This window comes from Macaca nemestrina, chromosome 8, assembly GCF_043159975.1.
Source record: "Macaca nemestrina isolate mMacNem1 chromosome 8, mMacNem.hap1, whole genome shotgun sequence".
NCBI classification, from domain to species: Eukaryota; Metazoa; Chordata; class Mammalia; order Primates; family Cercopithecidae; genus Macaca; species Macaca nemestrina.
This window is the reverse complement of record NC_092132.1, coordinates 38769045-38794849: the sequence shown is the minus strand read 5'-3', so window position 1 is coordinate 38794849 and position 25805 is coordinate 38769045. Positions and strand designations below refer to the sequence as shown.

The following is a 25805-nucleotide window of genomic DNA, read 5'->3' as shown; positions in this document are numbered from 1 at the left end:
ACAAATGTTTTTTGTTTAATCCTAATAAAAACCTGATGAAATAGTACTATTATTATCCTATTTTCCTTTTGAAAAATCTGAGCCAAAGAAAGAAATGAGAGATTCAGAATTTATTTGGGTATTTTCTTAGTATTTGCAAGAATTATAGTCCTTGAGATAGGGAAAAAAAATGTGAGAATTGAAATTCTTTCATGTAAAGTGTTAAAGTTAAATTAATTTAGATTGTAAAGGATAGGATGGATTGTCATCGAAGGTTCTTTAGAATTAGAAAGTTAGTAAAATGACAGAGCTGGAAATGCGAAATCCAATGAGGGTGTGAGAAAAATTAGAAATATATTAGGTTGGAAATTGCCAACTCAGATGATGTGCTAAGAGTTAGATGATGGTTGGGCGGGCACGGTGGCTCACGCCTGTAATCCCAGCATTTTCAGAGGCCGAGGCAGGTGGATCATTGAGGTCAGGAGTTTGAGACCAGTCTGGCCAACGTGGCGAAACCCTGTCTCTACCAAGAATACAAAAATTAGTCAGGCATGGTGGCTCATGCCTGTAATCCCAGCTACTTGGGAGGCTGAAGCAGGAGAGTCACTTGAACCCAGTGGGATGGAGGTTGCAGTGAACTGAGATCACGCCACTTCACTCCAACCTGGACAAAAGAGCGAAACTCTGTCTCAAAAAAAAAAAAAAAGAAAAAAAAGAGTTAGATGATGGCTTATCTTGAACCCAGGAAGAACAAGTGCCTCTAAGACAGGGGTCCCCAGCTCTGGTCCATGGCCTGTTAGGAACCAGGCTGCACAGCGGAAGGGGAGCAGCAGGCGAGCCAGCATTACTGCCTGAGCTCTGCCTCCTGGTAGATCAGTGGGGACATTAAATTCTCATAGGAGTGTGAACTTTGTTGTGAACTGCACATGCAAGGTCTGATCCCTGATGATCTGAGGTGGAACAGTTTAATCAAGAAACCATCTCTCTCCCCATGCCTCAGCCCTTGCCCACGTGTCCATATTCCATAGTCTTCCATGAAACCGATCTCTGGTGCCATAAAGGTTGGGGACCACTGCTCTAAGGGACCTGGAATATACCAGTTGTTACAGTAACTATGTAACCACCACCACAAAAACCACCACCACCACAAAACGAAAAACTCACAGTGTTGGTAAAGATAACCCTAGCTGGCTCCAGTTTTAGTCTCTTCCTAAATCTAGGTTGGGAGGAAGAGAATACTCTCTACTTGATCAGCAACCTCAGTGGACTTTAATGGTGACTCCCAGCTAGTTAGCCTTCCTTAATAATGTTTCATTTAGTTCAGTGGTTCTCAGGCATGAAGTTGATTTGCCTGTTTTAGAATTGCTGCTCATCTCACAGGATAGCTGATAGGAAGTTCTGTATTATCTGTGTTCTAGAGCAAAACTGCCTCTAAAATAAGCTGATGATTCTCAAACTTTAGCATGCAACAGAATCATCTCCTGAAGGGCTTGTTTGAAAAACATTGTTGGATACCTCTGCTAGAATTTGTGATTCTGTATGGCTGAGAATTTGCATTTCTAACAAGTTCTCAAGTAATGCTGATGCTGCTGGTCTGGGAAACACGCTTTTCTTAGTGGGTAAGTCTTTTATCCATGAGAAAGTTAGAAGTAAATATAGAAACGATGAAATTTATTAAATGCTTATATTAATAGTTTTGTTTTAAGTCTAGGAATAATCAGTGTACTTGGTCTTTAAGGTATTTGTTGTGTTTCAGAGAATTAGGCCTATAAAAGTGCCCAACAAATTAGTCTTAAGAGTATAATTTAAAATGCATACTTGCGTATTTGTTTTTTGACTTGGGATTTTAAGTTGAAAGGTGCAACAATTTGGCTAAACTTAGAAACCACTGGAATGTTTAAGAACTTAACATTTATTATATTTAAAACTTAGTATAAGGTATTTTTTAATATTTAAGTTCTCAGGAGGTTTACTTGTTAGAAGCAATGTGTTTAAAATAGAATATAGTAAATTTATAACTGCAGTTTAGTATAGTAAGTCCACCTTTGACACCATCCATAGGTTTGTGGAAACTGCAACTTTTAAGCAAAATGATGTATAAAGAAACCAATTTTACCATATGCTAATTGATGTAAACAAGAGTTAGGTTCCTACTATATATTTCTGGTCACAAAAACATTGGCAAACTTGTAAGTAAAGACCTAAAACACTTCCAGTATTAAACATTGAAATAAATGTGACCTATACAAACATTAAAGAAAGGTTAATAACGACAAGATAATTATTTACTCAATTATTCCAGTTCAGAGTCACTGTTGGCTAGATCCTGTCCTGCTCGTGGCATAAAGTGGGAACCAGCCCTAGACAGGACACCATTCCACCTCGGCACAGTCATACACAAACATGTACACACACAAACACACACACTCATTCATACTAGAACAGCTTAAACACACTAATTAAGCTAATGTGCACATCTTTAGATGTGGGAGGGAACTGGAGTACTCGGAGAAGACCTATACAGAATTGGGTAGAATGTGTAAACTCCACACAGACAGTGGCCTTGGCTAGGAATTGATTTTTTTTTTCTCATCAAAGTTATAAAAAAAAAATGATAACCAAACGATGTTATTCAAGGACCTGCAATATATGTAAGAGAACTTAGTTACCCATGTTTATAACAGGATTATTTAGGGATGTTTAGTTTTCCAGTTTGAGTTGGTCAGCTATTTAAAGCACCTTAGAAAGTGTTAAAATTTGCTAGATTATAAATAGAATGCACTTTTTATGGTAGAAGACTTAAGGGAAAGTAGGTTTTTATATTTTTAACTTCAAGAAATCTAACATTGAAAGTAAAGCGACTGCAGATAGTGTTTTTCAGTGTATAAAGGCTTATTTCATGGCCACTAGGAAACTTACATTAAGAGACTCTTAATAAATTTTGTTCAAAAGGTGATACTAGTACAAAAAAGGAACATGTTTTAAGGTCAAATGCATACATTAGAGGAAGGACAAAAATTGGCTTTTATTTTCTAGCAGTAAATGGAAAGAGGGAAATGTAATCAGACATAAATCACAGTGTCCCTAGGATAAAGGTAAACCTGTTGCTTAGGCAGCCGGGAGAAACACAGTTATTCCTTATAGTGAGAATATAACAAAAAAAAACTCATGGAACTCTGTAATAAAGCAAAACAAACCAAAAAGCTTATTTTTATAGTAAGTACAGACTTCAGTTTCAAAAATCTATTTTTAATTTTTTTAAACCCATTAAATCTTTAATGTAGTTCAATGGAGTAGCTCTAAACTGCAAATTAGTATAAGCACTTCTGTACAGGGGGAAAGCAATTAATCTAAACATGCAGTTATCTAACAGTCCATCTTAACTGAGAAGTGGGTTTTAAATGTAAAATCATAGATTTTGGATAGTTACGATTCTCTATGTTGGATTTTTTGAGAGTACTGCTCGATAGAATTTTTTGAGGTGATGAAAATGGTCTGTATCTGTGATGTCCAGTTTGGTAGCCACTAGGCAAATATGGCTGTTGAGTATCTGAATTGCAGTTAATACAAATGAGGAACTGGATTGAGAAATTTGGATTCAGGATTCTGTATTTGCTCTAATATGGTAGCAACTAGTGTTAAAGGAAAAATTATTTGATAATACTTCCTAAAGCACGGTAAGACAGAATTTATTCAGAACTATAGCAATAGGTATAGGGACTGTGGCAATGAGATTTTGTAGTTGAGGAGAGAGATTGGGCTCAACTCCAAAAACAAAATGGGCAAGTGGGAATTTATAGCCAAGGAGTAGAGTAAGGATAGATGGATGGACAATTGCTAAGAGGTAACATCAGGAATAAGGGGTATTACGGTGAAACCGACCTGCCAGGATTCTTGCTGAAGACAGGCCAGGGTGATGAGAGTTCACCTGGACAGTGGAGGATGAGAAAACTGATCAGATACGGAAGGTAATCAGATATCCAGAATCGGGGGAGGGTCCTGCTAAACTGACCTTAACATGATTCTTGCTGAAACTGGATTTTATAAGGAAGTGAACAGATAGGCATAGGAGAAGGTTCAGCAGCCTGACTAAAATTTGGCTAAGCAAAGAATCTTTGTGACTAGGCACATGTAGCTATTTTAATGTAAATTAGTTTAATTAAGTAAAACTTAAAATTCAGCTTTCAGTCTCACTAGACACATTTCAAGTACTCAAAAGACAGATGGCTAGTGGCTACCATATTACACAAGGCAGATATAAAACATTTTTACCATTGCAGGAAGTTTTATTGGGCAGCATTGATAGCAATGAGTCGCAATGTGGAGTACACATTAGAATTCCCTGGGTAGCCATTAAAAAATTTTGATGCCAAGATCTGATTATAATCAAAGATTTGATCTTGAAATCTCTGTTTAAGATCTCCACTCATAGTTTCTTACAGAATTCTAATATGTAACTAGGGTTAAAAAGTACTGACTTAGGATGTGAAGGACTCTACATCATTCTGTTTTCCTTAATGCTATTTCTCTCAATCAAACTCTTGATGAATTTAGCAGATTTTATTTATTTTATTTTATTTTTATTTTTTCTTTACAAGTACTTGGGGCATGCACCTATTTTATGATGCAAGTTAATAAAAGAAATGCATGTTTAAGTTTTCTGCCAACCTCTGGATAGGATTGAAACGTTAGAAAAGTTGAGGTAACTTATAATGAAAAGTTCCTAAAAGGAAGGCATGTTTATATGCTTAGAGAAAGATGCTGAAGATGAAATGACTGTGTAGCAAGGTTCTTGTGGAATAAATAAACCATTGGAATTATAATCATTCTTTTTTCACATACCACAGTTAAGAACCATTAATATTGTTGAATATTTGCTTCCAGTCTTTCATAAGAAAAAAATAATTTTTAAAATAAACCTGATACACACTATATATAAATAAGTCACATGTTGCAAATACTGAACTTTAAAATAATCACCTCTAATCCAGTCACCCAGAGATACTGTTAATATTTGGGTAGGCATTACTGCCAAGATCTCTTCTATGTGTATATACATGTAGAAGAATGGATGGATGGTTAGAAGGAGGGAGTGACAGAATGAAAGATAGTACTTCTTCACCACAAGAGATTAATTCCTAAGGAGTGTGTCTAAATTTAAGCAAATTCTACAAAAAAAAAAAAAAAAAGTTATAGATTGATATTGTTATTACAATCTTGTTTCAGTTTTAGGTGGGATATGTCTAACCTTGCTTTGATAAGACAGTAGCAGTTTCATTTCTCATTTTTCTCCTTCTCACATCCTAATATTTATTCATTTTACTATTTTTACATTGTCCATGTTTGTAACATTCACACTTAGTTTTTCAACCACTTTTTTATAACTTATTATTGTTCTATATTCTCTAGTAATGCTTTTAGAATGTCCTCCTTGATTCTGGAGTTTTTGATACAGTGGCATAATTTCAGTCTTATAGCATTGAATAATGTTTCAGTAGAGAAGTCTTATGCAAGCCAGCCAGACTCTTTTCCATTTCCCCAGTAGATGATTTGCTTTTTATGCCTGAATCGTTGAATAATTTTTTTAAGCTCCCAAGCATAAGAATTTAACCAAGAGTAGAAATGGGAATAGCCTGACTCATGTGCCCACATGTGTCTATGTGGAATAATCTTTTAGGAATTACATCTTTCTTCTGGAATACATGTTGATGGAGCACCCACTATATGGAAGATCTCTGGTTTTGAGATAGAAAAGAGCTAAGGAGTATAATGTTGGCTCTAAGCACTTCCACCTGGAAGACACATATGGTTCATTGGGCAAAGCAAGTTGGCCATGTCTGACATCAATAGGATGGTGAAGTATATTTTATATTCCTCAACGGGAAGGAATACAGGCTTAATAACAATAATATAATCTATCACAGTGACTAATTTAGAAACCGTTGTATTAGTTTGACAGAGATTTGAAAACTGCTGATGTTAACTGTCACAAATAGGAAGTTATGTAGGGAAGCCCATTTCTTCTGTCACTTACGTAGTCTGCAGGTCTTTGATCTCTTCAGAAGCTCTATTTCTATGTCTCTCAAATGTGTTGTGCATGCAAATCAATAGTAAATCTGTAGGTCTGGACTGAGCCTCAGATCTTACATTCACAATAAGCTTCTAGGTGATGTCAATGCAGCTGGACCCTGGAACACACTTTAAATAGCAAGGCTCTATAGCTCTTTAATATCATGTACCCTAGAATTTAAGTATAATAATAATAATAAAAAAAAAACTAAAAAAAAATCATGGATCTTTTCACTTAGAAGAGAGCCAACTTTAAGATCTAGATGGAGGAAAAGAGGCATTAAAAAGGAACATCAATGGGTATGAGACCAAGAGGAGTGTGAAATATTTTCAAATAAAGGGAAAGAGGAACATGCAGAAGAAGTCTCTTGGATGTTTCACAGAGATCAGATAAAATGAAAGTGGAAAAGCCTATCAAATTTGCCACTTAATTTATTCATTTTAGGGTGGGGATTGTGAACTGGGGAAGAAAAGATATTACAACACATTGTGGATTCTGTAGGAGATAATGACAGTAAAAGTGGGTTTCTACTTTCAAAAATTCAACTGAAAAGAAGCAGAAAGATGGAGTAGTATCTAGAAAAAGATACTAGATTTGAGGGAAAATTGAGGGGTTTTGTTTTGTTTTGATCATAAGATAAGGAGTCAATAATGAAATGTCAGAAATACAAGTTTTTTTCCTAGTATCTCATTATTGATAGAATAATTAGAAAAGCTACAATCAGCAATCTGTTTTTTTTCTTAGTTTAGAAGATACTTTCAAAGTGTTTGAAGTTTTAGTATCTATATTACTATTTTTGAAAATACTGACTTGCAGCTCAGTGTTTTAAATAATCAAACTTTTTATACATAGCTGTTATCAATATTGTAATATTCAGTTATAATAGGAGTCTTATTACATTAAAACTGATCTCATAATAGTTTCACTGATTATTTACAGACTTGCTACAGTATGCCTTTCCATTTTTTACCAAAATGATTTTTTTAAAGGTTTTATACTGCTCTGCTAATTCTCTGCTTGAAAGCCCTTCAGGACTTCTAAGTCTAGTAATAGCAAGCTAGGTAATTCAGACTATCCTGCTGAGAACAATTTAAAAAGCTGGACACAAAGCAAATAAATTTTATTAAGAGTATCAGAAAGCTAAGTGGTGTGGGTAGGATAGGATCTGAATGACGACAAAGGTCTAAGGAGGGAGAACTCCAATTTGATTGCTTTTTACCCCAGGGGAAGTGTTGATTCCTGAAACAGGAACTGAGTGACCAAAAGGTGCATTTGACAGGCTGTGGGTGTAAGGGAACCGGGCCAGAGTGCAAGGCCTATCACAGGGGATGGGTGGCCTTAGTGATCTCTTCTCACTGTGGACCCCAAAATGTTGTACATAAGGGAGAAAGATAAATCGAAGTAGGTAGGCCTTCCTAGGAAGATATTTCAGCTTCAAATTATCAAAATTTCTATAACTTAATTAATAAGATCTGGTATTACTAGTGTCCTCAGGCACTTGACAGAAGGAAAGATTAATTCTCTCTGGAGAGTCACCAGTTTCTACGTGTCAAAATGTTTCTTCAGACAATTTTGCAAATTTTATGTTCAGCACACAAAATATAATTAGGCACATGACAAGATATGTGACACAACAGAGAATAGAAACAGACCCACAGTAACTCTAGATATTGTAGTTATCAAATTTAAAATAGCTATGTGTTGACCTAATTAAAAATTTTGTAGAAAGATACAAACTATGCGAAAGAAAAATGGATATTCTAGAAGTGAAAAATACAACCCCTCAAATTAGAACCTTTGTGGATGGATTTAGCAGCAAATTAGACACCACAGAGGAAAGAATTCCCTAACTGAAAGGTAAGTCAGAAGGGAACGTCCAGAGTGCATGCCTGTAGTCCCAGCTATTTGGCAGGCTGAGGCACAAGAATTGCTTGAACCCGGGAGGTGGAGATTACAGTGAGCCAAAATTGTGCCACTGCACTCCAGCCTGGGCAATATAGTGAGACTCTGTCTCAAAAAAAAGAATTACCCTGTCTTGGGCAATTCTTTATAGCAGTGTGAGAACAGACTAATACAGTAAATTGGAACTACAAACTGGGGTAATGCTATAAAGATACCTAAAAATGTGGAAGCAACTTTGGAACTGGGTAACAGGCAGAGGTTGGAACAGTTTGGAGGGCTCAGAAGAAGACAGGAAGATGTGGGAAGATTTGGAACTTCCTAGAGACTTGTTGAATGGCTTTGACCAAAATGCTGATAGTGATAATGGACAATGAAGTCCAGGCTGAGGTGGTCTCAGATGGAGATGAGGAATTTGTTGGGAACTGGAATAAAGGTGGCTCTTGCTATGCTTTTCAGAGAAACTGGTAGCATTTTGCCCCTGCCCTAGAGATATGTAGAACATGAGAGAGATGATTTAGGATATCCAGCAGAAGAAATTTCTAAGCAGCAAAGTGTTCAAGAGGTGACCTGGGTGATCTGAAAATCATTCAGTTTTATGGGTTCACAAAGAGATGGTTTGGAATTGAAACTTATGTTTAAAAGGGAACCAGAGCTGAAAAGTTTGGAAAATTTGCAGCCTGACAATGCAATAGAAAAGAAAAACCCGTTTCTGAGGAGAAATTCAAGCCAGCTGCAGATACTTAAGTAACGAGGAGGCAAATGTTAATCACCAAGACAATGGGTAAAATGTTTCAAGGACATGTCAGAGACCTTTGTGGTTCCCCTTCCCATCACAGGCCTGGAGGCTTAGGAAGAAAAAATGGTTTCATGGGCCAGATCCAGGGCCTTGCTGTTTTGTGCAGTCTCAGGACTCAGTGCCCTGCATCCCAGCTGTGGCTAAAAAGGACCAACATACAGCCCAGGCCATTTATTTAGAGGATACAAGTCCTAAGCCTTGGCAGCTTACATGTGGTGGTGGGCCTGTGGGTGCCAGAAGTCAAGAATTGAGGTTTGGGAATCTATGTCTGAATTTCGGAGGATGTATGGAAATGCCTGGATGTCCAGGCAGAAGTTTGCTGTAGGGGTGGAGCCCTCTTGGAGAACGTCTGCTAGGGCAGTGCAGAAGGAAAATGTGGGGTCAGAGCCCCCACACAGAGTCTCCCAGTGGAGCTGTGAGAAGAGGCATACCTTCCTCCAGACCTCAGAATGGTAAATCCACTGACAGCTTGCACTGTGCACCTGGAAAAGTTGTAGACACTCAGTGCTAGCCAGTGAAAGCAGCTGGAAGCAGGGCTGTACCCTACCAAGCCACAGGGGTGGAACCACTCAAGGCCATGCGAGCTCACCTCTTGCATCAGTGTGACCTGGATGTGAGACATGGAATCAAAGGAGATTATTTTGAAACTTTAAGATTTAATGACTTCCCTGCCGGATTTTGGACTTGCATGGGACCTGTAGTCCCTTTGGTTTGGCTAATTTCTACCATTTGGAACAGAGACATTTACCCAATGTCTGTACCCACATTATGTCTTGGAAGTAACTAAGTTGCTTTTGATTTTACAGGCTTTATAGGCAGAAGGAACTTGCCTTGTCTCAGATAAGACTTTGGACTTGGACTTTAGGGTTAATGCTGGAATGAATTAAGACTATGGGAGACTGTTGGGAAGGCATGATTGGTTTTGAAGTGTGAAAGGGACATAAGCTTTGGGAGGGGCCAGGGTCAGAATGATATGGTTTGGCTTTGTGTCCCCACCCAAATCTCATCTTGAAATATTATCCTGATACTCTCCATGTGTTAAGGGAGAAACCAGGTGGAGGTAATTGGATCATGGGGGTGGTTTCCCTAGTTCTGTTCTTGTGATAGTGAGTTCTCCTGAGATCTGATGGTTTTATAAGTGTTTGATAGTTCCTCCTGAATTCATTCTTCCTCATGCTGCCTTCTGAAGAAGGTGCCTGGTTCCCCTTTGCCTTCTGCTATGACAGTTAAGCTGAGACCTCCCTAACCATGTGGAACTGTCAGTCAATTAAAGCTCTTCCCTTTCTAGATTATCCAGTTTTGAGCAGTTCTTTATAACAGTTTGAGAATGGACTAATACATAAGGATACAGAAATGTTGAGAGTAGAAAGAAAAAGCAGACACTAATGAAAAGCGGTACATTAATATTAGACAAGAATATGGAAACAATATTCTGAGAAAAAGTTTAATGATCTTTCCTTTCCATATTTTAGGGTTCTTTTAAGGCAGTTCTGGTGGTAACCAATACTCTCAGTATTTGCTCTTATGGGAAGGATCTTACTTCTCCTTCCCTTATATAGCTTAGTTTGGCCAGATGTGAAGTTCTGGGTTGGAATTTTTTTTCTTTAAGAGTGATGAATATTGGCCCCCAATCTCTTCTGGCTTGTAGGGTTTCAGCTGAGAGGTCTGCTGTTAGTCTGATGGACTTGCCTTTGTAGGTGACCTGGCCTTTTTCTCTAGCTACTCTGAAATGTTGTGATTGATTGTATTTTCATATTGATGGAAGAAAAAAGTTTATGTGCTTTGGTATTTATATCTGTGAATAAACACTTTAATATTAATTATTAAAATTTAGAACTGTTTTTATAATATATAATTATTGCATAATATTTTATAATTTTTAATTAGTAAAGAGAATATTTTCCATTTGTTTTTCAAACTTTAAACTGTAGAAAGTTGGTACTTTAGTTTTCTTGCCCTGAACTGCATTCTGTGGTGAGCTCTTGAAAATTATAGATCTGTTGCAAACTTGCAAACATGTTTAATGAATTCTTGGGATATTATGAAACACAGATCGAGAAACTATTAGGCAAAGTAAATACAAACTAAGGGTTACTCCTAAAATCAATTAAGGAAGGGTATGTTATTAGTTAAAAGTAATCTGTGATTGTATATTGCATTGCTTGAGAAGTTTAAATTGCAAAATGAGGAGTGCTTTTTGTTGTTTGCTGTTTAAAGAAATTATTTAAAAAATTATTTAATACTTGTAAATATTTAAAAATAGATTAAATTCTATTTTAATACATTTTAAATTATTTAAAATACAAATACATTATTTAAAACTTATTTTATCTTAAAATAATTTTAATGCTTTTATTTTCTCATTAGAGAAGCAAACTTAAATGTAAACTATTCAGTGTAGAAGAATTAGAATATTTTGATAAGCAAAAATAATATTCTTCTTTATAAAAATTCTACCATATTGCATTGCCACCAGGAATGTAGAATATCTCATTTCCTACTGTCAAACAGTATGTGACCAAACTTCTTTTGAATTTTTACCAACCTGATAGGTGTGAAATGATATTTCAGTTTAGTTTAAATTTTCATTTATTTAATTATGAGTGAGATTGAACAACATTATTACATGTTTAGGGACATTTTTACATCATCTTGTGCATTGTCTGTGATTATATCTTTTGTGCATATTTTCACCTGCATTATTTTTTCCCTAGTTTTTAAGAGTTATTTAAATATTTAGGATACAAAAGGTGTGTGTGTGTGTGTGTGTGTGTGTGTGTGTGTATCTCTGCATACTTGTTTTCCTAGAGTTGTAATGGATGAACCATAATTCTTTCTCTACTTTTCTTTATGGAAAATTAATGGCAGTTTATAATAATTTTGGTAGTTCAAGGTATAGTTGAAGTTGTTGCTTCAGAACATTACTTCATTAGATGCTTGCCATGTGTCAGGCCCCTAGTTGGGCACTGAGGAGGCTTTGTGGAAGAAAGGCAGTGTTTTGGAGGTTACAGTTTAGTGGAAGAGATTTAAAACACAAATATTAACACTCTGCCAGATGCTGTGAAGGAGACATAAAGATGCTATGTGACTAATAACAGGGACTTGGGTTAGCTGGGTGGTCAGGAAGGTATTAGGATAGTTTTTAAAGCATTGCAGAGGTAACTGTCCTTTTTGGGGATTTTGATTTTATTATTTTTTTTTTTAGTACTTGTTTAAAACCATTCACCCAACAACTGAGATAATTAGGTCAACATAAACTCTTGTGTGATCAAAATGCCATTTAAGTTTAGATAGAGGGAGAAAAATGAAATAGATATTTTCTAGATTATATGGTCTTAGGTTGAACTAAAGTTTCTTTGAAGACTATAGTTTTTAATTTGGTAAATTTTGAGGGTAAAGTAAATATAGCATTTTGCCATGTTTACTGTCTTCTTTAATTTTGTGATTTATTTAGTTTTTTAGAGATTTTCATTTTAGTAATTTTTATGTTTAGGTAGGAGTGGTGTTTTATCAATTCAGTGTTGTTATTACATGAAGTATAGATGAGAAGGTTAACACTTACACAAAATTTAAAGGGAAACAGTTTCCCTAATCTTGATAATAAGGAAACATTCAAGGAAGTCTTGATAAGCAAATGAAAAATATTAATAATTGGCATTCAATCTGAAATTAAATGTTCAAATGTGTGTTTATGTATAAAAGCACACCTTGATTTAACTTCATGGCATGTTAATTTGAAAGTTTATAATTTAATTCCATATAGAAGACTATTTTTCATTATGACTTGTAGAAAAATTTTTTCCTGTGATAACTAATGTTACAGTTTCTTATTTGGATAATAATAATATGTATCTTGAAAGATGCATTTTTAAAATATATAATATATCTTGAAATGTGGTATTATAATCAGGTTAAATATGTTGAAATAAATGGTCTGTAATTTAATTTTTAATGACTTCCTTTCTGTTGACAATTATGTTTTGTGTTGACTTGCAATTATTCTAGTGGTTCATACTGGTCAGGTTCCTACAGCAAGCAAGTAGGAAGTTCAGTTCCTTTTTTTTTGACAGTTGCTTGTTTACAGCAGAGAATCCCAGGGAGTAAGCTGTATTACTAGTAAATTAGACATCTGCCCAAAGAGCTCTATTTGGTAGTCCTTGACGTTACTCTGAAAGAAAGATGAATTTAATAAGAATTTTACCTTTTTTTTTCCCAGACACTGGCCAAAAGAAGACCCTAGACAAGAAAGATGGGAGACGAATGTCTTTTCAGAAACCTAAAGGGACTATTGAGTATACTGTAAGTTATTTGCTTTCAAAAAAGCTATTTTTCTTTGTAAAAGTCTTCTTTAAGACATTCTCTGTTTATGCTATAAATAAGAAAAGCATTGTTAATTGCCTTATTTTTAAAAATCTGTATTTCACTTTGGATAATTGTTTTATTAATAGTAATACTTAAGTTTTTAGTTTTTTTTTTCTTTAAAGATAAATTTTACTGAGACACAAAGGTAGTTATCCTAGAAAATTTAATTTAATATAGATGATAATTTACTGAGAGAGTTCCCATGGGCCAATAATTTTTATTAGGTTAGGCTTTTAGGAAAATATTTATCTTTTCAGAAATGTGATCTTCATTATATTCCCAGCAGTGCTAGTGATAATTATAATGGCAGATGGGATACATAAAAGACAAGTTGATGTTAATCTTCCAGTGTAACCTTCCACATTAAATCATTTGTATTTATTTATAGCTAAATGCCTTTAGCTCTAAAAATTGAGCTTTTTTTTTTTTTTTTTTTTTTTCTGTATTCTTGAAATGAACTTCAAATCTCCCTGCAGTCACCTGGCTTTTCACATTTCTGATTACTCTGGGAAACTGGAGTGAGAAATCAGCTTTGGTGTATGGTATGCTGCTTATTTGATTGAATGTAAAGATTGTTTATTTAGATAATGTTAACGTGTTGTAAAGCACTTTTAACTGAGCTTGATTTTGTTACTTTGTGTTTTTCTAACATAACTGTATTAAGGAGAACAGCAATTTTAAACATTAATTTAGCATTTGTGTCATTATGAAACCGTCCAGTCTTGGTTTGAATCTTATTTTCTATGCATCTTTAAAATTGAACAAATTATTAAAATTCTAAGTTATACTCTATTTTAATATACTATTAGTATATAGCGGACAGTTTGAGATTTTAAATAGTTTTAAAAGGTTAGGAATCAGATAATTTAGGATGAAGTAAAATTTACTAATACCAAGATAATCTCATAGCATATTTTAAACTCAAATTGCATGTGTTTGTACCTTCTCTGCATAATTAAGAAAATAAGTTCAAATAAGTTTTTTATAGGTAACCTTTAAAATTTCTTCTTTGTCTTTACAATTCTGCAGTGCCAATATGAAAAATTTAGATTTAAACATGTTTTTACCATGTTTATTGTGTTTCTTCAGTCTAAGAAATCATGTCACTCATAAATTCTAGAAAAATTCTTGGTAATTATCTTTGATTGCATTTTCTCCTCCTTTCTCTATTTTCTTTCTCCAGAACTCTAATTTATTATTGAAACTAATTGTACCACATTTTGCTATCATTATGCTTCACTGACTTTGCTATTATTTTGATTGTTTGTCTACTGTCTACTTTGCTGGGTGTTTGCCTCCTCTTAATTCCCAATGTGAGTGGTCCCTTGTTTTTTTTTTTGCTTTTCTATTGACATTCTATTACTTGGAGTGCTTAAAAACTTTAAAATCTATGTGGAGTGAGACCCAAACTTTTTTTCTATGCCTACCTTTCTAGTTGCTTGCATTTCCTACTATCACTTCATCTAAGCAAAATATGACAAACCTCTTACCAATTCTTCTTCCTCCATCCACAATTCCTGATTTTCTCATTTCCATTCCCTTTCAGTTTGTTATTTATTCAGGTTGCAGTCTTTAGAGTCAGCATCAGTTTGCTCACTCACATTTGCTTCCCTGACCTACTACTGCTTCTGTCACCACAACTCCATTCAATCTATGAATGTCTTCTTGAGTCTTAGTTGAAATTTTGTACCTTAATTTCTTTCTTTACATTTTTATTACTTTAAACCTTGTCTTTGTTTTTCTGCATCCATTCTCTTTCTTGTTCCATTAATTCTAGCTCTGATGCCAGTAATATAAGATGCCACTTGGGCTGTTTTGTTACCTTCATTGTCTCATTTAATAGAATCACGGTGAGAATAAAATGTGTGATTATTAATATGAAAGTACTTGGTAAACTTACAGATGTTACTGTAAAATATCATTTGTTTACAGAGACCTTTTATATATATTATCATATTATTTCAGTAACATAGGTTTTATATCAGTACATTGTGTAGATGGGGAAGTTTGCATAGAAGGATATAGGCAGAACTAGATTATTATTATATTAACCCAAACATTTGGCATAAATTTGGTTTTATAAAACCGTTAAGGAAAATATGTATATTATTATTTTACATACACAAACAAATGCACACACACCTGCTTTTCCTGACTTTTGAAGTCTTCTATAACCTAATTCTAAATGCCTTTTTTTTTTTTTTTTTTTTGGAGACAGGGTCTTGCTTTGTCACCCAGGCTGGAGTGCAGTGGTGCTATCACAACTCACTGCAGCCTCCACTTTCCAGGCTTAAGTGATCCTCCCACCTCAGCTTCCTGAGTAGCTGGGACTACAGGCATGCACCACCACGCCCAACTAATTTTTGTATTTTTTGTCAAGATGGGATTTTGCCATGTTGTCCAAGCTGGTCTTAGACTCCTGGGCTTAAGCAATCCACCCACCTCGGCTCCCAAAATGCTGGAATTACAGGCATGGTCCACCATGTCTGACCTCTAAATGCCTCTTTATCCTTTTTAGAAACTTAACTCCATGTAATCACCTTCCTAAAACTTTGTGCTTCATGAATCTACTCTGGATGGTTTAGGAGGAAGAGGATAGTATCCCACAAATATATTATACTTTTCTGTCTCTTAACTATGTCAGGTCTGTTATCTTCACATTGAAAGTTCGTTCCTTTCTCTCTGCTTTTCAAATTCCCAACCCTTCTTCAAGATCCAGCTTTAAATCATTTATCTTCTGTAGTCTTTTCTGGAAAATTTGGATTACATGATGCTTTTATTCATACTCAAAACTTCTATTGCATTCATTATTCCATTTTAAATTGTTCATCTTTTGCATAACCTTTTATTTCTTAGTTTCCAACTAGATTGTAAATTCCTTGTGCAGTAAAACTACTTTTAGTTGCATTTAGTTGTGTTTTCTTCAGAGCTCTCTTAATGCCTTGTGTAATGGGGACTCTTAAGTGGTTATATTATATTGACCAAATGACATTTTCTTTTGGGGTAATTGATAAAGTCTCATTATTTACAATTTCTATACATAGGACTATGGAAACATACGAATGATTCAGAACTAAATTGCTCAACTTTAGTTCAAATATTCTTCTAATTTATATGTGCAATAACAATATATGCATAAAGAGCATTAGAAGTAGCATTTTCAGTTTAATACAGGTGTACTTTGCTAAAATGAAATTAGTATATTACTAAAAGTTATAAATATTTTAGAAACTATTCAAAGGAATAGTATATTATTTTAAAATGTTTGTAAAATGAAAATAATTTGTTTTTGATTTTTAAATTATGTTTTGTATTTTGAAATTACTTGAAGTAGAGACCTACATGTAAATGTATTGTGATGAAGCCTGTACTCTGTATTGTAATAGATTGAGAGCATTTGCTAACAAAACACAGTGTTTCTTGACAGTTATTTTCAAAGATGACAATATCATTGTTAATCAAATGTAAGCTGGTCCCTAGATATATTAATGCTCATTAAATATTATAGTTTAGTTTTTCTGTTTTAAACATTGAAATAATTTATTTTCTCTTATAAACAGGTTGAATCAAGGGATTCTTTGAATAGCATAGCCCTGAAATTTGATACAACACCTAATGAACTTGTTCAATTAAATAAGTTATTCTCCCGAGCAGTTGTTACTGGACAGGTAGTATCTTTTTTTTTAATGTGCTGATGTTTAGAAACATTAAACAGAAAGGCAGAAAGTATACTTTGTACTATAGTTAATAATATAGAAGATTTGAGAATAATTTTATATGTGCTTTTAACAAATCATATTGGCGATATAAGAGAAAACTAACTGTTTTATGTCTGTATGAGTTTCTTTTTTAATACATATTGAAAATAATTGTAAATTTTTCTTTTTAAATATAAAGAGCTTTTAAAAATATTCAGAGCAATATATGCATATGATCAAAAATTACTTTATCAAAGTAAGGCATCCCTCCATCTCAAACTTGCAATTTCTTTTCCAAAAGCAATGAGTTGCCAGTTTGCATTTCTTTCAGGAACGGTCTAGCCTGCTTTTATTGTTGTTGTTGTGTTTTAATTTAACTTTGATTCTTGGAAAGTGTTCTGTTTAATCATAGTTCTAGTTCAGACTTTTTCACACGTGCATAGTATTGCATTGTATTGATATATCATACTTGTTTAGTTAGTCACAATAAGCATTACACTATTTCTAATTTCTACTCTTTTGCTAAGGTCAATACCGCTGTAGTAAACATGCGTATACATATCTGTTTTTCTTTATGTGCAGGTATTTCTGTAGGGTGAATTTTTAGAAGTAAAGTTACTATATCAGAGGATATGTGCACTTTAAATTTTGCTCACTATTGCCAAATTGTCCTTTAGGATTAATACCTCTATAGTATATTAAAATTAATGTTTCCCCACCCTGTTACCGCCATACATATTATCAAATGTGTCTAAATTGATTTTAAATGTTCTTTTTTAAAAAATGTTTTTATATTTTTATAATTTGAAAATTTTTATGTTTTTCTATTTAATTGGTAATTGTTAGTAGTGCTTGCTTATAGAACAAGGTCATTGTTAATAGTGCTTGCTTATAGAACACCATCTATTATTAACACTTCAGTTTAACTAAATCTTTGTGTGAATGTTTTCTTACAGGTTCTATATGTTCCTGATCCTGAATATGTCTCCAGTGTTGAGAGCTCTCCATCTCTAAGCCCCATAAGTCCTCTGTCACCAACATCATCTGAGGCTGAATTTGATAAGACCACTGTAAGTATCTCTGATTTGCAAAGATGGCTATGAAGAAATCTCACCATGTCTACACTGACTGTCTTGTTTTTTTCTTTCCACTTTGACTATGGTTAGAATGAAATATTTACTTTTTATTTTCTTGCCTAAGTTTGTAAATCCCAGCTTTAAAAAATGACATTCTTATGAAACCATGTAGCTTAAATTGGCTTGCCTTTGTAAGTGGTGGTGGTGGGCCAAAAATATTCATCAACTCTTATTTTTTAAAGAACATATATAATTTAACTTACAAAGGAATCTTACCCAACAAACATGACATTATCACAGTAGAGGAAGTTCATGTTCAATTTGATGTTTATTTCATTTATAAATAAATGAGTATATAGTAGTTAGAACTCTTAAGTGAGTTTAATTTTGACACACTGCCTTTTAAAAAATAATTTATCATCTTAGTCATCCAAGATTTAACATAGTAGATTAATTTATCTAGCATTTCTAAAGAATGAGTGTTCTAATAACTTACATTTTACAAATGAATTTCAGGGAACTAAACCTCATTTAATAATTTTGATTAAAATCTTCTGAAAGGAATTATATATTTCTTTGCCTTTCTGCATAAATTAACTGTTAATGCTAATCATAATTTTCTGTTTTCATAACAGCTATTGTTTACATGTAAAAGGCTATTTCTTCATTAAATGGCCAGATTGCTGTGGGAGATTCTTCTCTGTTGTTCTCTTGACTTTAGGAGATAGCCTTTTCTTTGTCTCAATTTGCACTCAAAGCTTAAGATACCAGATGGCAAGCAAACTAGTAACAAAACAAATTATTAATGTTAATTTGCCTATAATTGTTTATTTCTAAGCTCTAGTATACCACTTTTTTCATGGAATAAATTGCATGGTATTATTAGTAACTATTTTTATCCTTGCCCGGGAACTTTTTTCTGCCTCTGTATGTGTGCGCGTGTGTGTGTGTGTGTGTGTGTGTGTGTGTGTGTGTGTGTGAGAGAGAGAGAAAGAGAGAGAGAGAAATGAGGTATTTTTCATTTATTTGTTGGATATCTTACTTATATAATTATGGCAATACTATGCTTTAGAATGCAGTCACATGAAAGGAATATATTACATTTGTTGTCATCATTGATAAGAATAAAAGTCAGGTTTTAATGGTAGGTATTACTTACCAAATGACACAGTACCTTTTTGAACATAGCCATGCCATTTTCCCATGGGACTTACAAAGAGATGTCCTCGTAAGGGGCAGTGGCAGAGTAACTATGTAGCCTTAGGTTGATTTAGCCTGTGTTTCAAACCCTAAAGCAGAATTATGAAAATCTAAGCTGTAGCATCATGCCTGACAAGAAACCTGTGGGGTCTCTTCCAGTTCCTCAGCTTTAACCTAAATCTGCCTGTCTTGTGGCTTTCTTGGAAAGTATAAGATCAAAGAAAACAAAATGTTAAAAGTTAAGGGAGCAACAAGGCCAGGCGTCAACCTGTGTGAAAATGTGCCCCTTCTTACTTTTGCCATTTGACTGAAAGAGATAGAGAGGATAAAGTTATGTGAATGATCTTTTAATCCTCAGTGACTTAGCTACTGTCAAAGATGGACCAAAAAACTTCCTCTAATGTGGCCAGTGATATGAGTAAATTCTTTGTCCCTGGGATAGATTAAAAAAAAGAGGTAAGAGATTCCTTAAAGAACTAAAAGTACATCTACCATTTGATCCAGCAATCTCACTACTAGGTGTCTACCCCGAGGGTAAGAAGTCATTATATGAAAAAGATATTTGCACATGCATATACAGCAGCATAATTTGCAATTGCAAAAATATGGAACCACCCCAAATGCCCATCAATCAACAAGTAGATAAAGAAAATGTGGTGTTTATATACCGTGGAATACTACTCAGTCATAAAAAGGAATGAAAGAATGGCATTTGTAGCAAGCTAGATGGAATTGGAGACTATTATTCTAAGTGAAGTAACTCAGGAATAGAAAACTGAACGTTGTATGTTCTCACTCATAAGTGGGAGCTAAGCTGTGAGGATACAAAGGCATAAGAATGATACAGTGACTTTGGGGACTCAAGGAAAAGGGTGGGAGCAGGGTGAGAAATAAAGGATTACACATTGGGTACAGTGTACACTGCTTAGGTGATGGGTGCACCAAAATCTCAGAAATCACCACTAAAGAACTTATTCTTGTAACCAAACACCACCTGCTCCCTGAAAACATATTGAAATAGAAAATAATTTTTTTTTAAAAAAGAGGTAAGAGAAGAGTGTGCGAACTTTCCTTTACACGGAATGATACTCTTTACCTGCCATCAAAGAGATTATGGGCAATAGTTAGAAATAATTCTTACAACAGTGATTGTGTAAATTTTAGTTGTATTTTTTTTTTAAACTAGAATTATATTCGTTACCAGACTCCAAGATAATATTTCTATGATTTTCTGTTTATCTCAAGTGCCTACATTTCTATATTCTAATTATTGGGTTTTATGTCTCCCATGCTGTATAAATCCATTAGAAGTAAGGATATTATGTTTTATTAGATATAGTTTATATTTTCATTACATTAATTAAAATAATGTCTATTAGTATTGTTATTATTTGTTTTTCCCAGAGATTGTCAGTTTATATTTCCAACAACTACTGATAAATTTTTTGAATGTCCAGCTTAGTAGTGGTTTACTATGAGGCTAAAACTATGTTCCTGGCTTTGTCAGCTTAAAGACTTTCATTGGTTTTTGAATAACTCATTTTCACTTTAAAAATTGCATTTTGAGAATTTTCATGGTAAAACAAATTTTTTTTGTTTATTTTTCACTTTTTTTCACATATGGAGGAAGAAACAAGGAGATAGAACCAAAATAATGGTAAAAATCATAAAAATAGCTAAAATTTAGTATTGCAACAGGTATAATTCTAAACACTTTAAAAGTATTATCATTTATTCCTTACCTCAGATTTATGAGGTAGGCACTTGGCCTGGGTTTCTGTGTTTGTCCCTCCAGACTTACTCTGTATTCTCTAGTGTCCTTTGGGCAGTAGACTGCATCAATGGACTCTGTTGCCTTTTTGCTTCTGTTGGTGTTGGTCTTTCTGGAGCAGTTGCAGAAGATAAGAGGGAAGGAAAGAGAGAATAAGATGGGGACATATTTATTCTCCTAGCTCCTGCCCTATAAGGTTATTCCAGAGTGACCACATTCTTCAGCATCTCATCTTATCTTTTGTCATCCCTTTCCACAGAGCCATCTCTAAATTTAGGCATCTGTTTCTCCCCCTTGCCTCTTTAGGGATAGAGGAGTCTTCTGTTATTATTCACCCTGGGTTTTTGTACACTATATGCACCTTTGTAAATAGTTCCATAATTAAATCCTCTTAAAATTACTCAGTTTCTACCAGGCATGGTGGCTTACTCCAGTAATCCCAGCATTTCAGGAGGCTGAGGCAGGCAGATCACTTGAGGTCAGGAGTTCAAGATTAGCCCGGCCACATGGTGAAACCCCATCTTTACTAAAATTACACAAATTAGCCGGGCCTGGTGGCAGGCACTTGTAATTCCAGCTACTCAGGAGGCTGAGGTGGGAGAATCACATGAACCCAGGAGTCGGGGATTGCAGTGAGCTGCGCCACTGCCTTTCAGGCTGGGCTACAGAGTGAAGACTCTGTCTCAAAAAAAAAAAAAAAAAGCTCAGTTTGATGTGCCATCTGTTTTTTTCTAGTACCTGACCAATAAGTATTGTATCCATTTTATAGAGGAGGAAACAGAGGAAGAGAAGTTAACTATTTTGCGTTTAAGGTCACTCAGCTAGTAGCTAAGCTAGGATTCTAACCCAGACAGACTTGGTTCGGAGCCCATATTTTTTTATTACTACTTTATAGCTGGAAAATGATAACTCGGAAACACTACTCTTGCCCAATAAATAACTGGACCCAAAGAGTTAAGTAACATTTAATCATTATAAAAGTCGGTATAGTAATAGCTACCACTTTGCGCTATCATCTTCCTAAGATTCTTTAAATCTCTCATTTTTTGAATAAATATAGAAACCTGCTTTTTTTTGTACGCCTTTGTTTTTTCTCTTTTGTACCTTAAGTTCACCCATTATGATAATGCCATTTTAGGCTAAAACTGTTAATGTGTTATATTCAGGATGAAGTTCAGCAGAAGAATGTTTTAAGTAATACAGAAAATTGAAATAATTTTAAAGTACTTATGTTTATATTAATATACTCTATTGAAGGATGGGATATGCAGGTAGTCATATTCTCTTTAAGATAAAGCACTTCACGTAGAATACTCCAATCTAAAATATAAAAATAGAATATCAATAACAATTGAATTGGATACACATGGTGTATAAGACAATATAATTTTGAAAAAAAATACTATTAAGAGATTCTGGGGAAGGCCTAGGAAGTCCTAAAGGAGGAAAGAGGAAAAAGTATAAAATAGCAATAGAATGTAGGCATATTAAATCTTCCTTTTTAAGGATAGGCTGTGATTATACTGCTACAGTGGCTATTTTTTTTTTTACTTAAAGAGTGCTTACTATGTATTTACTCTGTTCATTTTAGAATTTTAATTAATCTTTAACACTTTAATAACATTTTAATTACTTTATACCTTTAATTAATCTTTGACCCCATGAGGTAGGTACAATATTCATGATCTGTATTTTAAAAAATGAGGAAAGTAAGGCATAGAGAGAAGAATGATGGTTAATAAGTGGTAGAACTAAGATTGAAAACCTGGCAGTCGAGGTCTAGATTCTGTGTTGTGTTCTTAACTACTTTTTATACTGCCTAAGTAATAAAATGATGACTACTAGCAAGTGCAGGTACTCTATAACTGAGACATATGATCTAAAATTAAATATATGTGTCGCAATTTGTAGGAACTAGGAAGTTGGTAGTAAAGAACTGTGTGGAAGTAATGAATGAAATTTTTGCTTGGCCAAAGCAAAAATAAAAATGTAGAAGATTTAGAAATGTTTAATTACCTATATTAGTTTCCTAGTATTATCATAACAAAGGGTGACAAACTAGGTGGGTTACAACCAAAGAAATTTATTACCATACAGTTCTGGAGGCTGGAAGTCTGAATTCAGACTATTGGTACGACCATGCTCCGTTTGAAACTTGTAGAGGAGAATCATTTCTTGCTTCTTCTAGCTGGTGTTTGCCAAGTGTCATTGACATTCCTTATCTTGTAAATATGTCACCACTTTCTGCCTTGCTTATGACAAGTAGCCATCTACTTCCTGTGGGTATGTCTTCACATGGTGGTCTCCTCTTTATAGAAAGAAAGCAGTCAGATTAAGGGCCCACCCTACTCATGTATGACCTTAGCTTAAATTAATAATTACGTCTGGCAGGGCGCGGTGGCTCACGCCTGTAATCCCAGCACTTTGGGAGGCCGAGGCGGGCGGATCACAAGGTCAGGAGATCGAGACCACGGTGAAACCCCGTCTCTACTAAAAATACAAAAAATTAGCCGGGCGCGGTTGTGGGCGCCTTTAGTCCCAGCTACTCGGGAGGCTGAGGCAGGAGAATGGCGTGAACCCGGGAGGCGGAGCTTGCAGTGAGCCGAGATCGCGCCACTGCACTCCAGCCTGGGCGACAGAGCGAGACTCCGTCTCAAAAAAAAAAAAAAAAAAAAAAAAAATAATAATAATAATAATAATAATAATTACATCTGAAAAATCCTATTTCCAAATAAGGTCACATTCTGAGATATTGGAGGTTAGGGCTTTAGCATTATCATTTTGGGGGAGACAGTCAGCCCATAACATTGCCTCATAAGATTATAATTATGTAGAATTTATATTATGGAGTTTTATATATATTATAGAATTTTATATTTTTGTCTTTGAAGAAAAGGAAATTCAGAAGACTTTCTAATTCTAGTCAAGTAAGATTTTTTTAGAGATGTTTAGTTAATTTTCTTCACTTAAGATATGTCGAAGAGTGAAGTTAATTTCTCATAGGGCTTTGGGAAGCTTGTAAATATTTGTAAAATATTGTGAAAACTTTTTAAAAAAACTTCTCTTTTTTAATCATGATAGTCACATAATTAATTGGCATCTTGAACTGGTATGCCTGTATACCTGAAAATAGACATTAATTACAAGTAATAGACATGCAAGAAATTAAAATAATTTTAGGAATATCAAAGTAGTTTGAAAAGGTTGAATATTGCCTGTGCTTCAGGAATTGCTCTCACATGTGACATCCTTTAACAATTCACAAACATAACCTCTCTTTTCTGTCTCTCTGTGCATATATAGAATATATATATATTTTTTTTTAACTTAAAGGCACTAATATCTATCACATACAGTGTATGTTATATATAAAACAGGTTTTTAATCTTTTATAGAATATATAAATTGTAATTTTTTCCTAAATTGTGATTTTAACTTTAATGCTTTTAGACTTAAATTTTAATATAAATATATCCAACTTATGTGATATATAACTTATATTAAAGGTAAGCTTATATATTATAAAACTATAAATATAAATACCACACAAATGTGTAAATAACACATAACTCATACATACTATGTTCATATTATTACATATAATTTAGCTTTGATGCTTTTAAACCTATTTTAAATAACAATTTAGTAAGGAATTGTTTTTAAAATGTACTTTTTAATAGATTATGCTGTAATTATACCTCAGTCTTATATTCTTAGAACAAAATTTTATGGTTAGTATCTGAAAAATTAAACTTTATAACAGGACTTAGTGTTCGCGAAGGTTTTAGGAAACAAATATTTTATATAGAAGAAATTCCTATATTTTTAACATCACAAGAAATGGGTAAATTACTGGATGAGAGTTTTGGTTTTTTTTCCTAGATTCCAGATGTGGGAGCATTATTTCCATAATTAGAATTAAAAATTGATCCTGATATTTTAATTTTGTTTTTTTATTCTGTGTTTGATTTTAAACATTCTTAAGTCCTTGGTCCCAGGAAGTAGAGATGATTAAACATAATTTATAGACACTAAATGGCAATCATCACATATATCGAATTGAAAGAAAAATACAGTATATACTGGTTTAAAAATAAATGTTTTCTTTAAAGGATATATCGTAGATATGTTGCGTGAAGTAAATACAAGTGCTGGTATTTCTGTGCCTGTATGGTTTTTCCTCCTCAATCTTTCTGTGCCCTACCTATGTGTTACTAGAGAACATTTCTACAAATTTTCAATCACAAAAAAACAAAAATACAATAAAGCCAAGGCAGGAAGGGAAGAGGACAGTTTGGAGTTGCTAATTCATTTATGGTGATGGTTTATAATGACATACAAATCATATTGTATAATATATTATACCAAAAAAGATGACTCTAGGTGATGATTAAGCTTTTTATAAATCATTAGCCCTAACAATCCTTTGCTTTTTTACATTTGAATATTTGGGGCAGTAATGAGGCTAGATATAGATGTTTACATTTCTGTATTTTTAAGGACCTTCTCTGGTGGCTAAAACAAAATTATACAGAGAAGCATCAGCAAGCCCTCAAATGAGCTACAAAACCAATACAGTAATCACAGTTTAAAAATAGCAATCAAAACCATCTACATAGGGATACTAGTACTTTGAATAGTGTCCATTTATGTAAGTTACAGCAAGGTCTGGTAATTCCTCTGAACAACTTTGATCTTTTTTTAAAATAATCTCCTTTTTTGTGCTTTGCTTTAAGCATTTGCTAATCTCATATTCTTTTTAAAAGGATTACATTGACAAATTGGTATTGCTATAGATACTGAGTTCAGACTTTGATGTAACCTCAGAGATCATGTATTGTTCAAAAAGGCCCATCTTCATTTAAGAAAAGCATTTGACTATGTTCATATATAGAGAGTGTATATATATGGATATATGTATGAATATATGTAGGTATGTATATATATGTAT

The 25805-nt window shown here is 33.9% G+C and overlaps 1 protein-coding gene across 10 annotated transcripts in view; it reads left to right on the top strand.

Moving 5' to 3' along the window:
- Positions 1-25805, top strand: part of LOC105475999 (oxidation resistance 1) — a 469579-nt gene that overhangs the window by 381000 nt on the left and 62774 nt on the right. For 9 of the 10 annotated variants that reach the window (XM_011731544.3, XM_011731541.3, XM_011731540.2 and 6 more), the window contains 3 exons: positions 12964-13046; positions 16670-16777; positions 17764-17877. In XM_011731544.3, coding sequence (XP_011729846.1) covers positions 12964-13046; positions 16670-16777; positions 17764-17877 — 305 coding nt within the window. Of the gene's footprint in view, positions 1-12963; positions 13047-13585; positions 13652-16669; positions 16778-17763; positions 17878-25805 lie in introns of those variants that run through there. The other variant, XM_011731550.3, reaches the window with a different exon arrangement.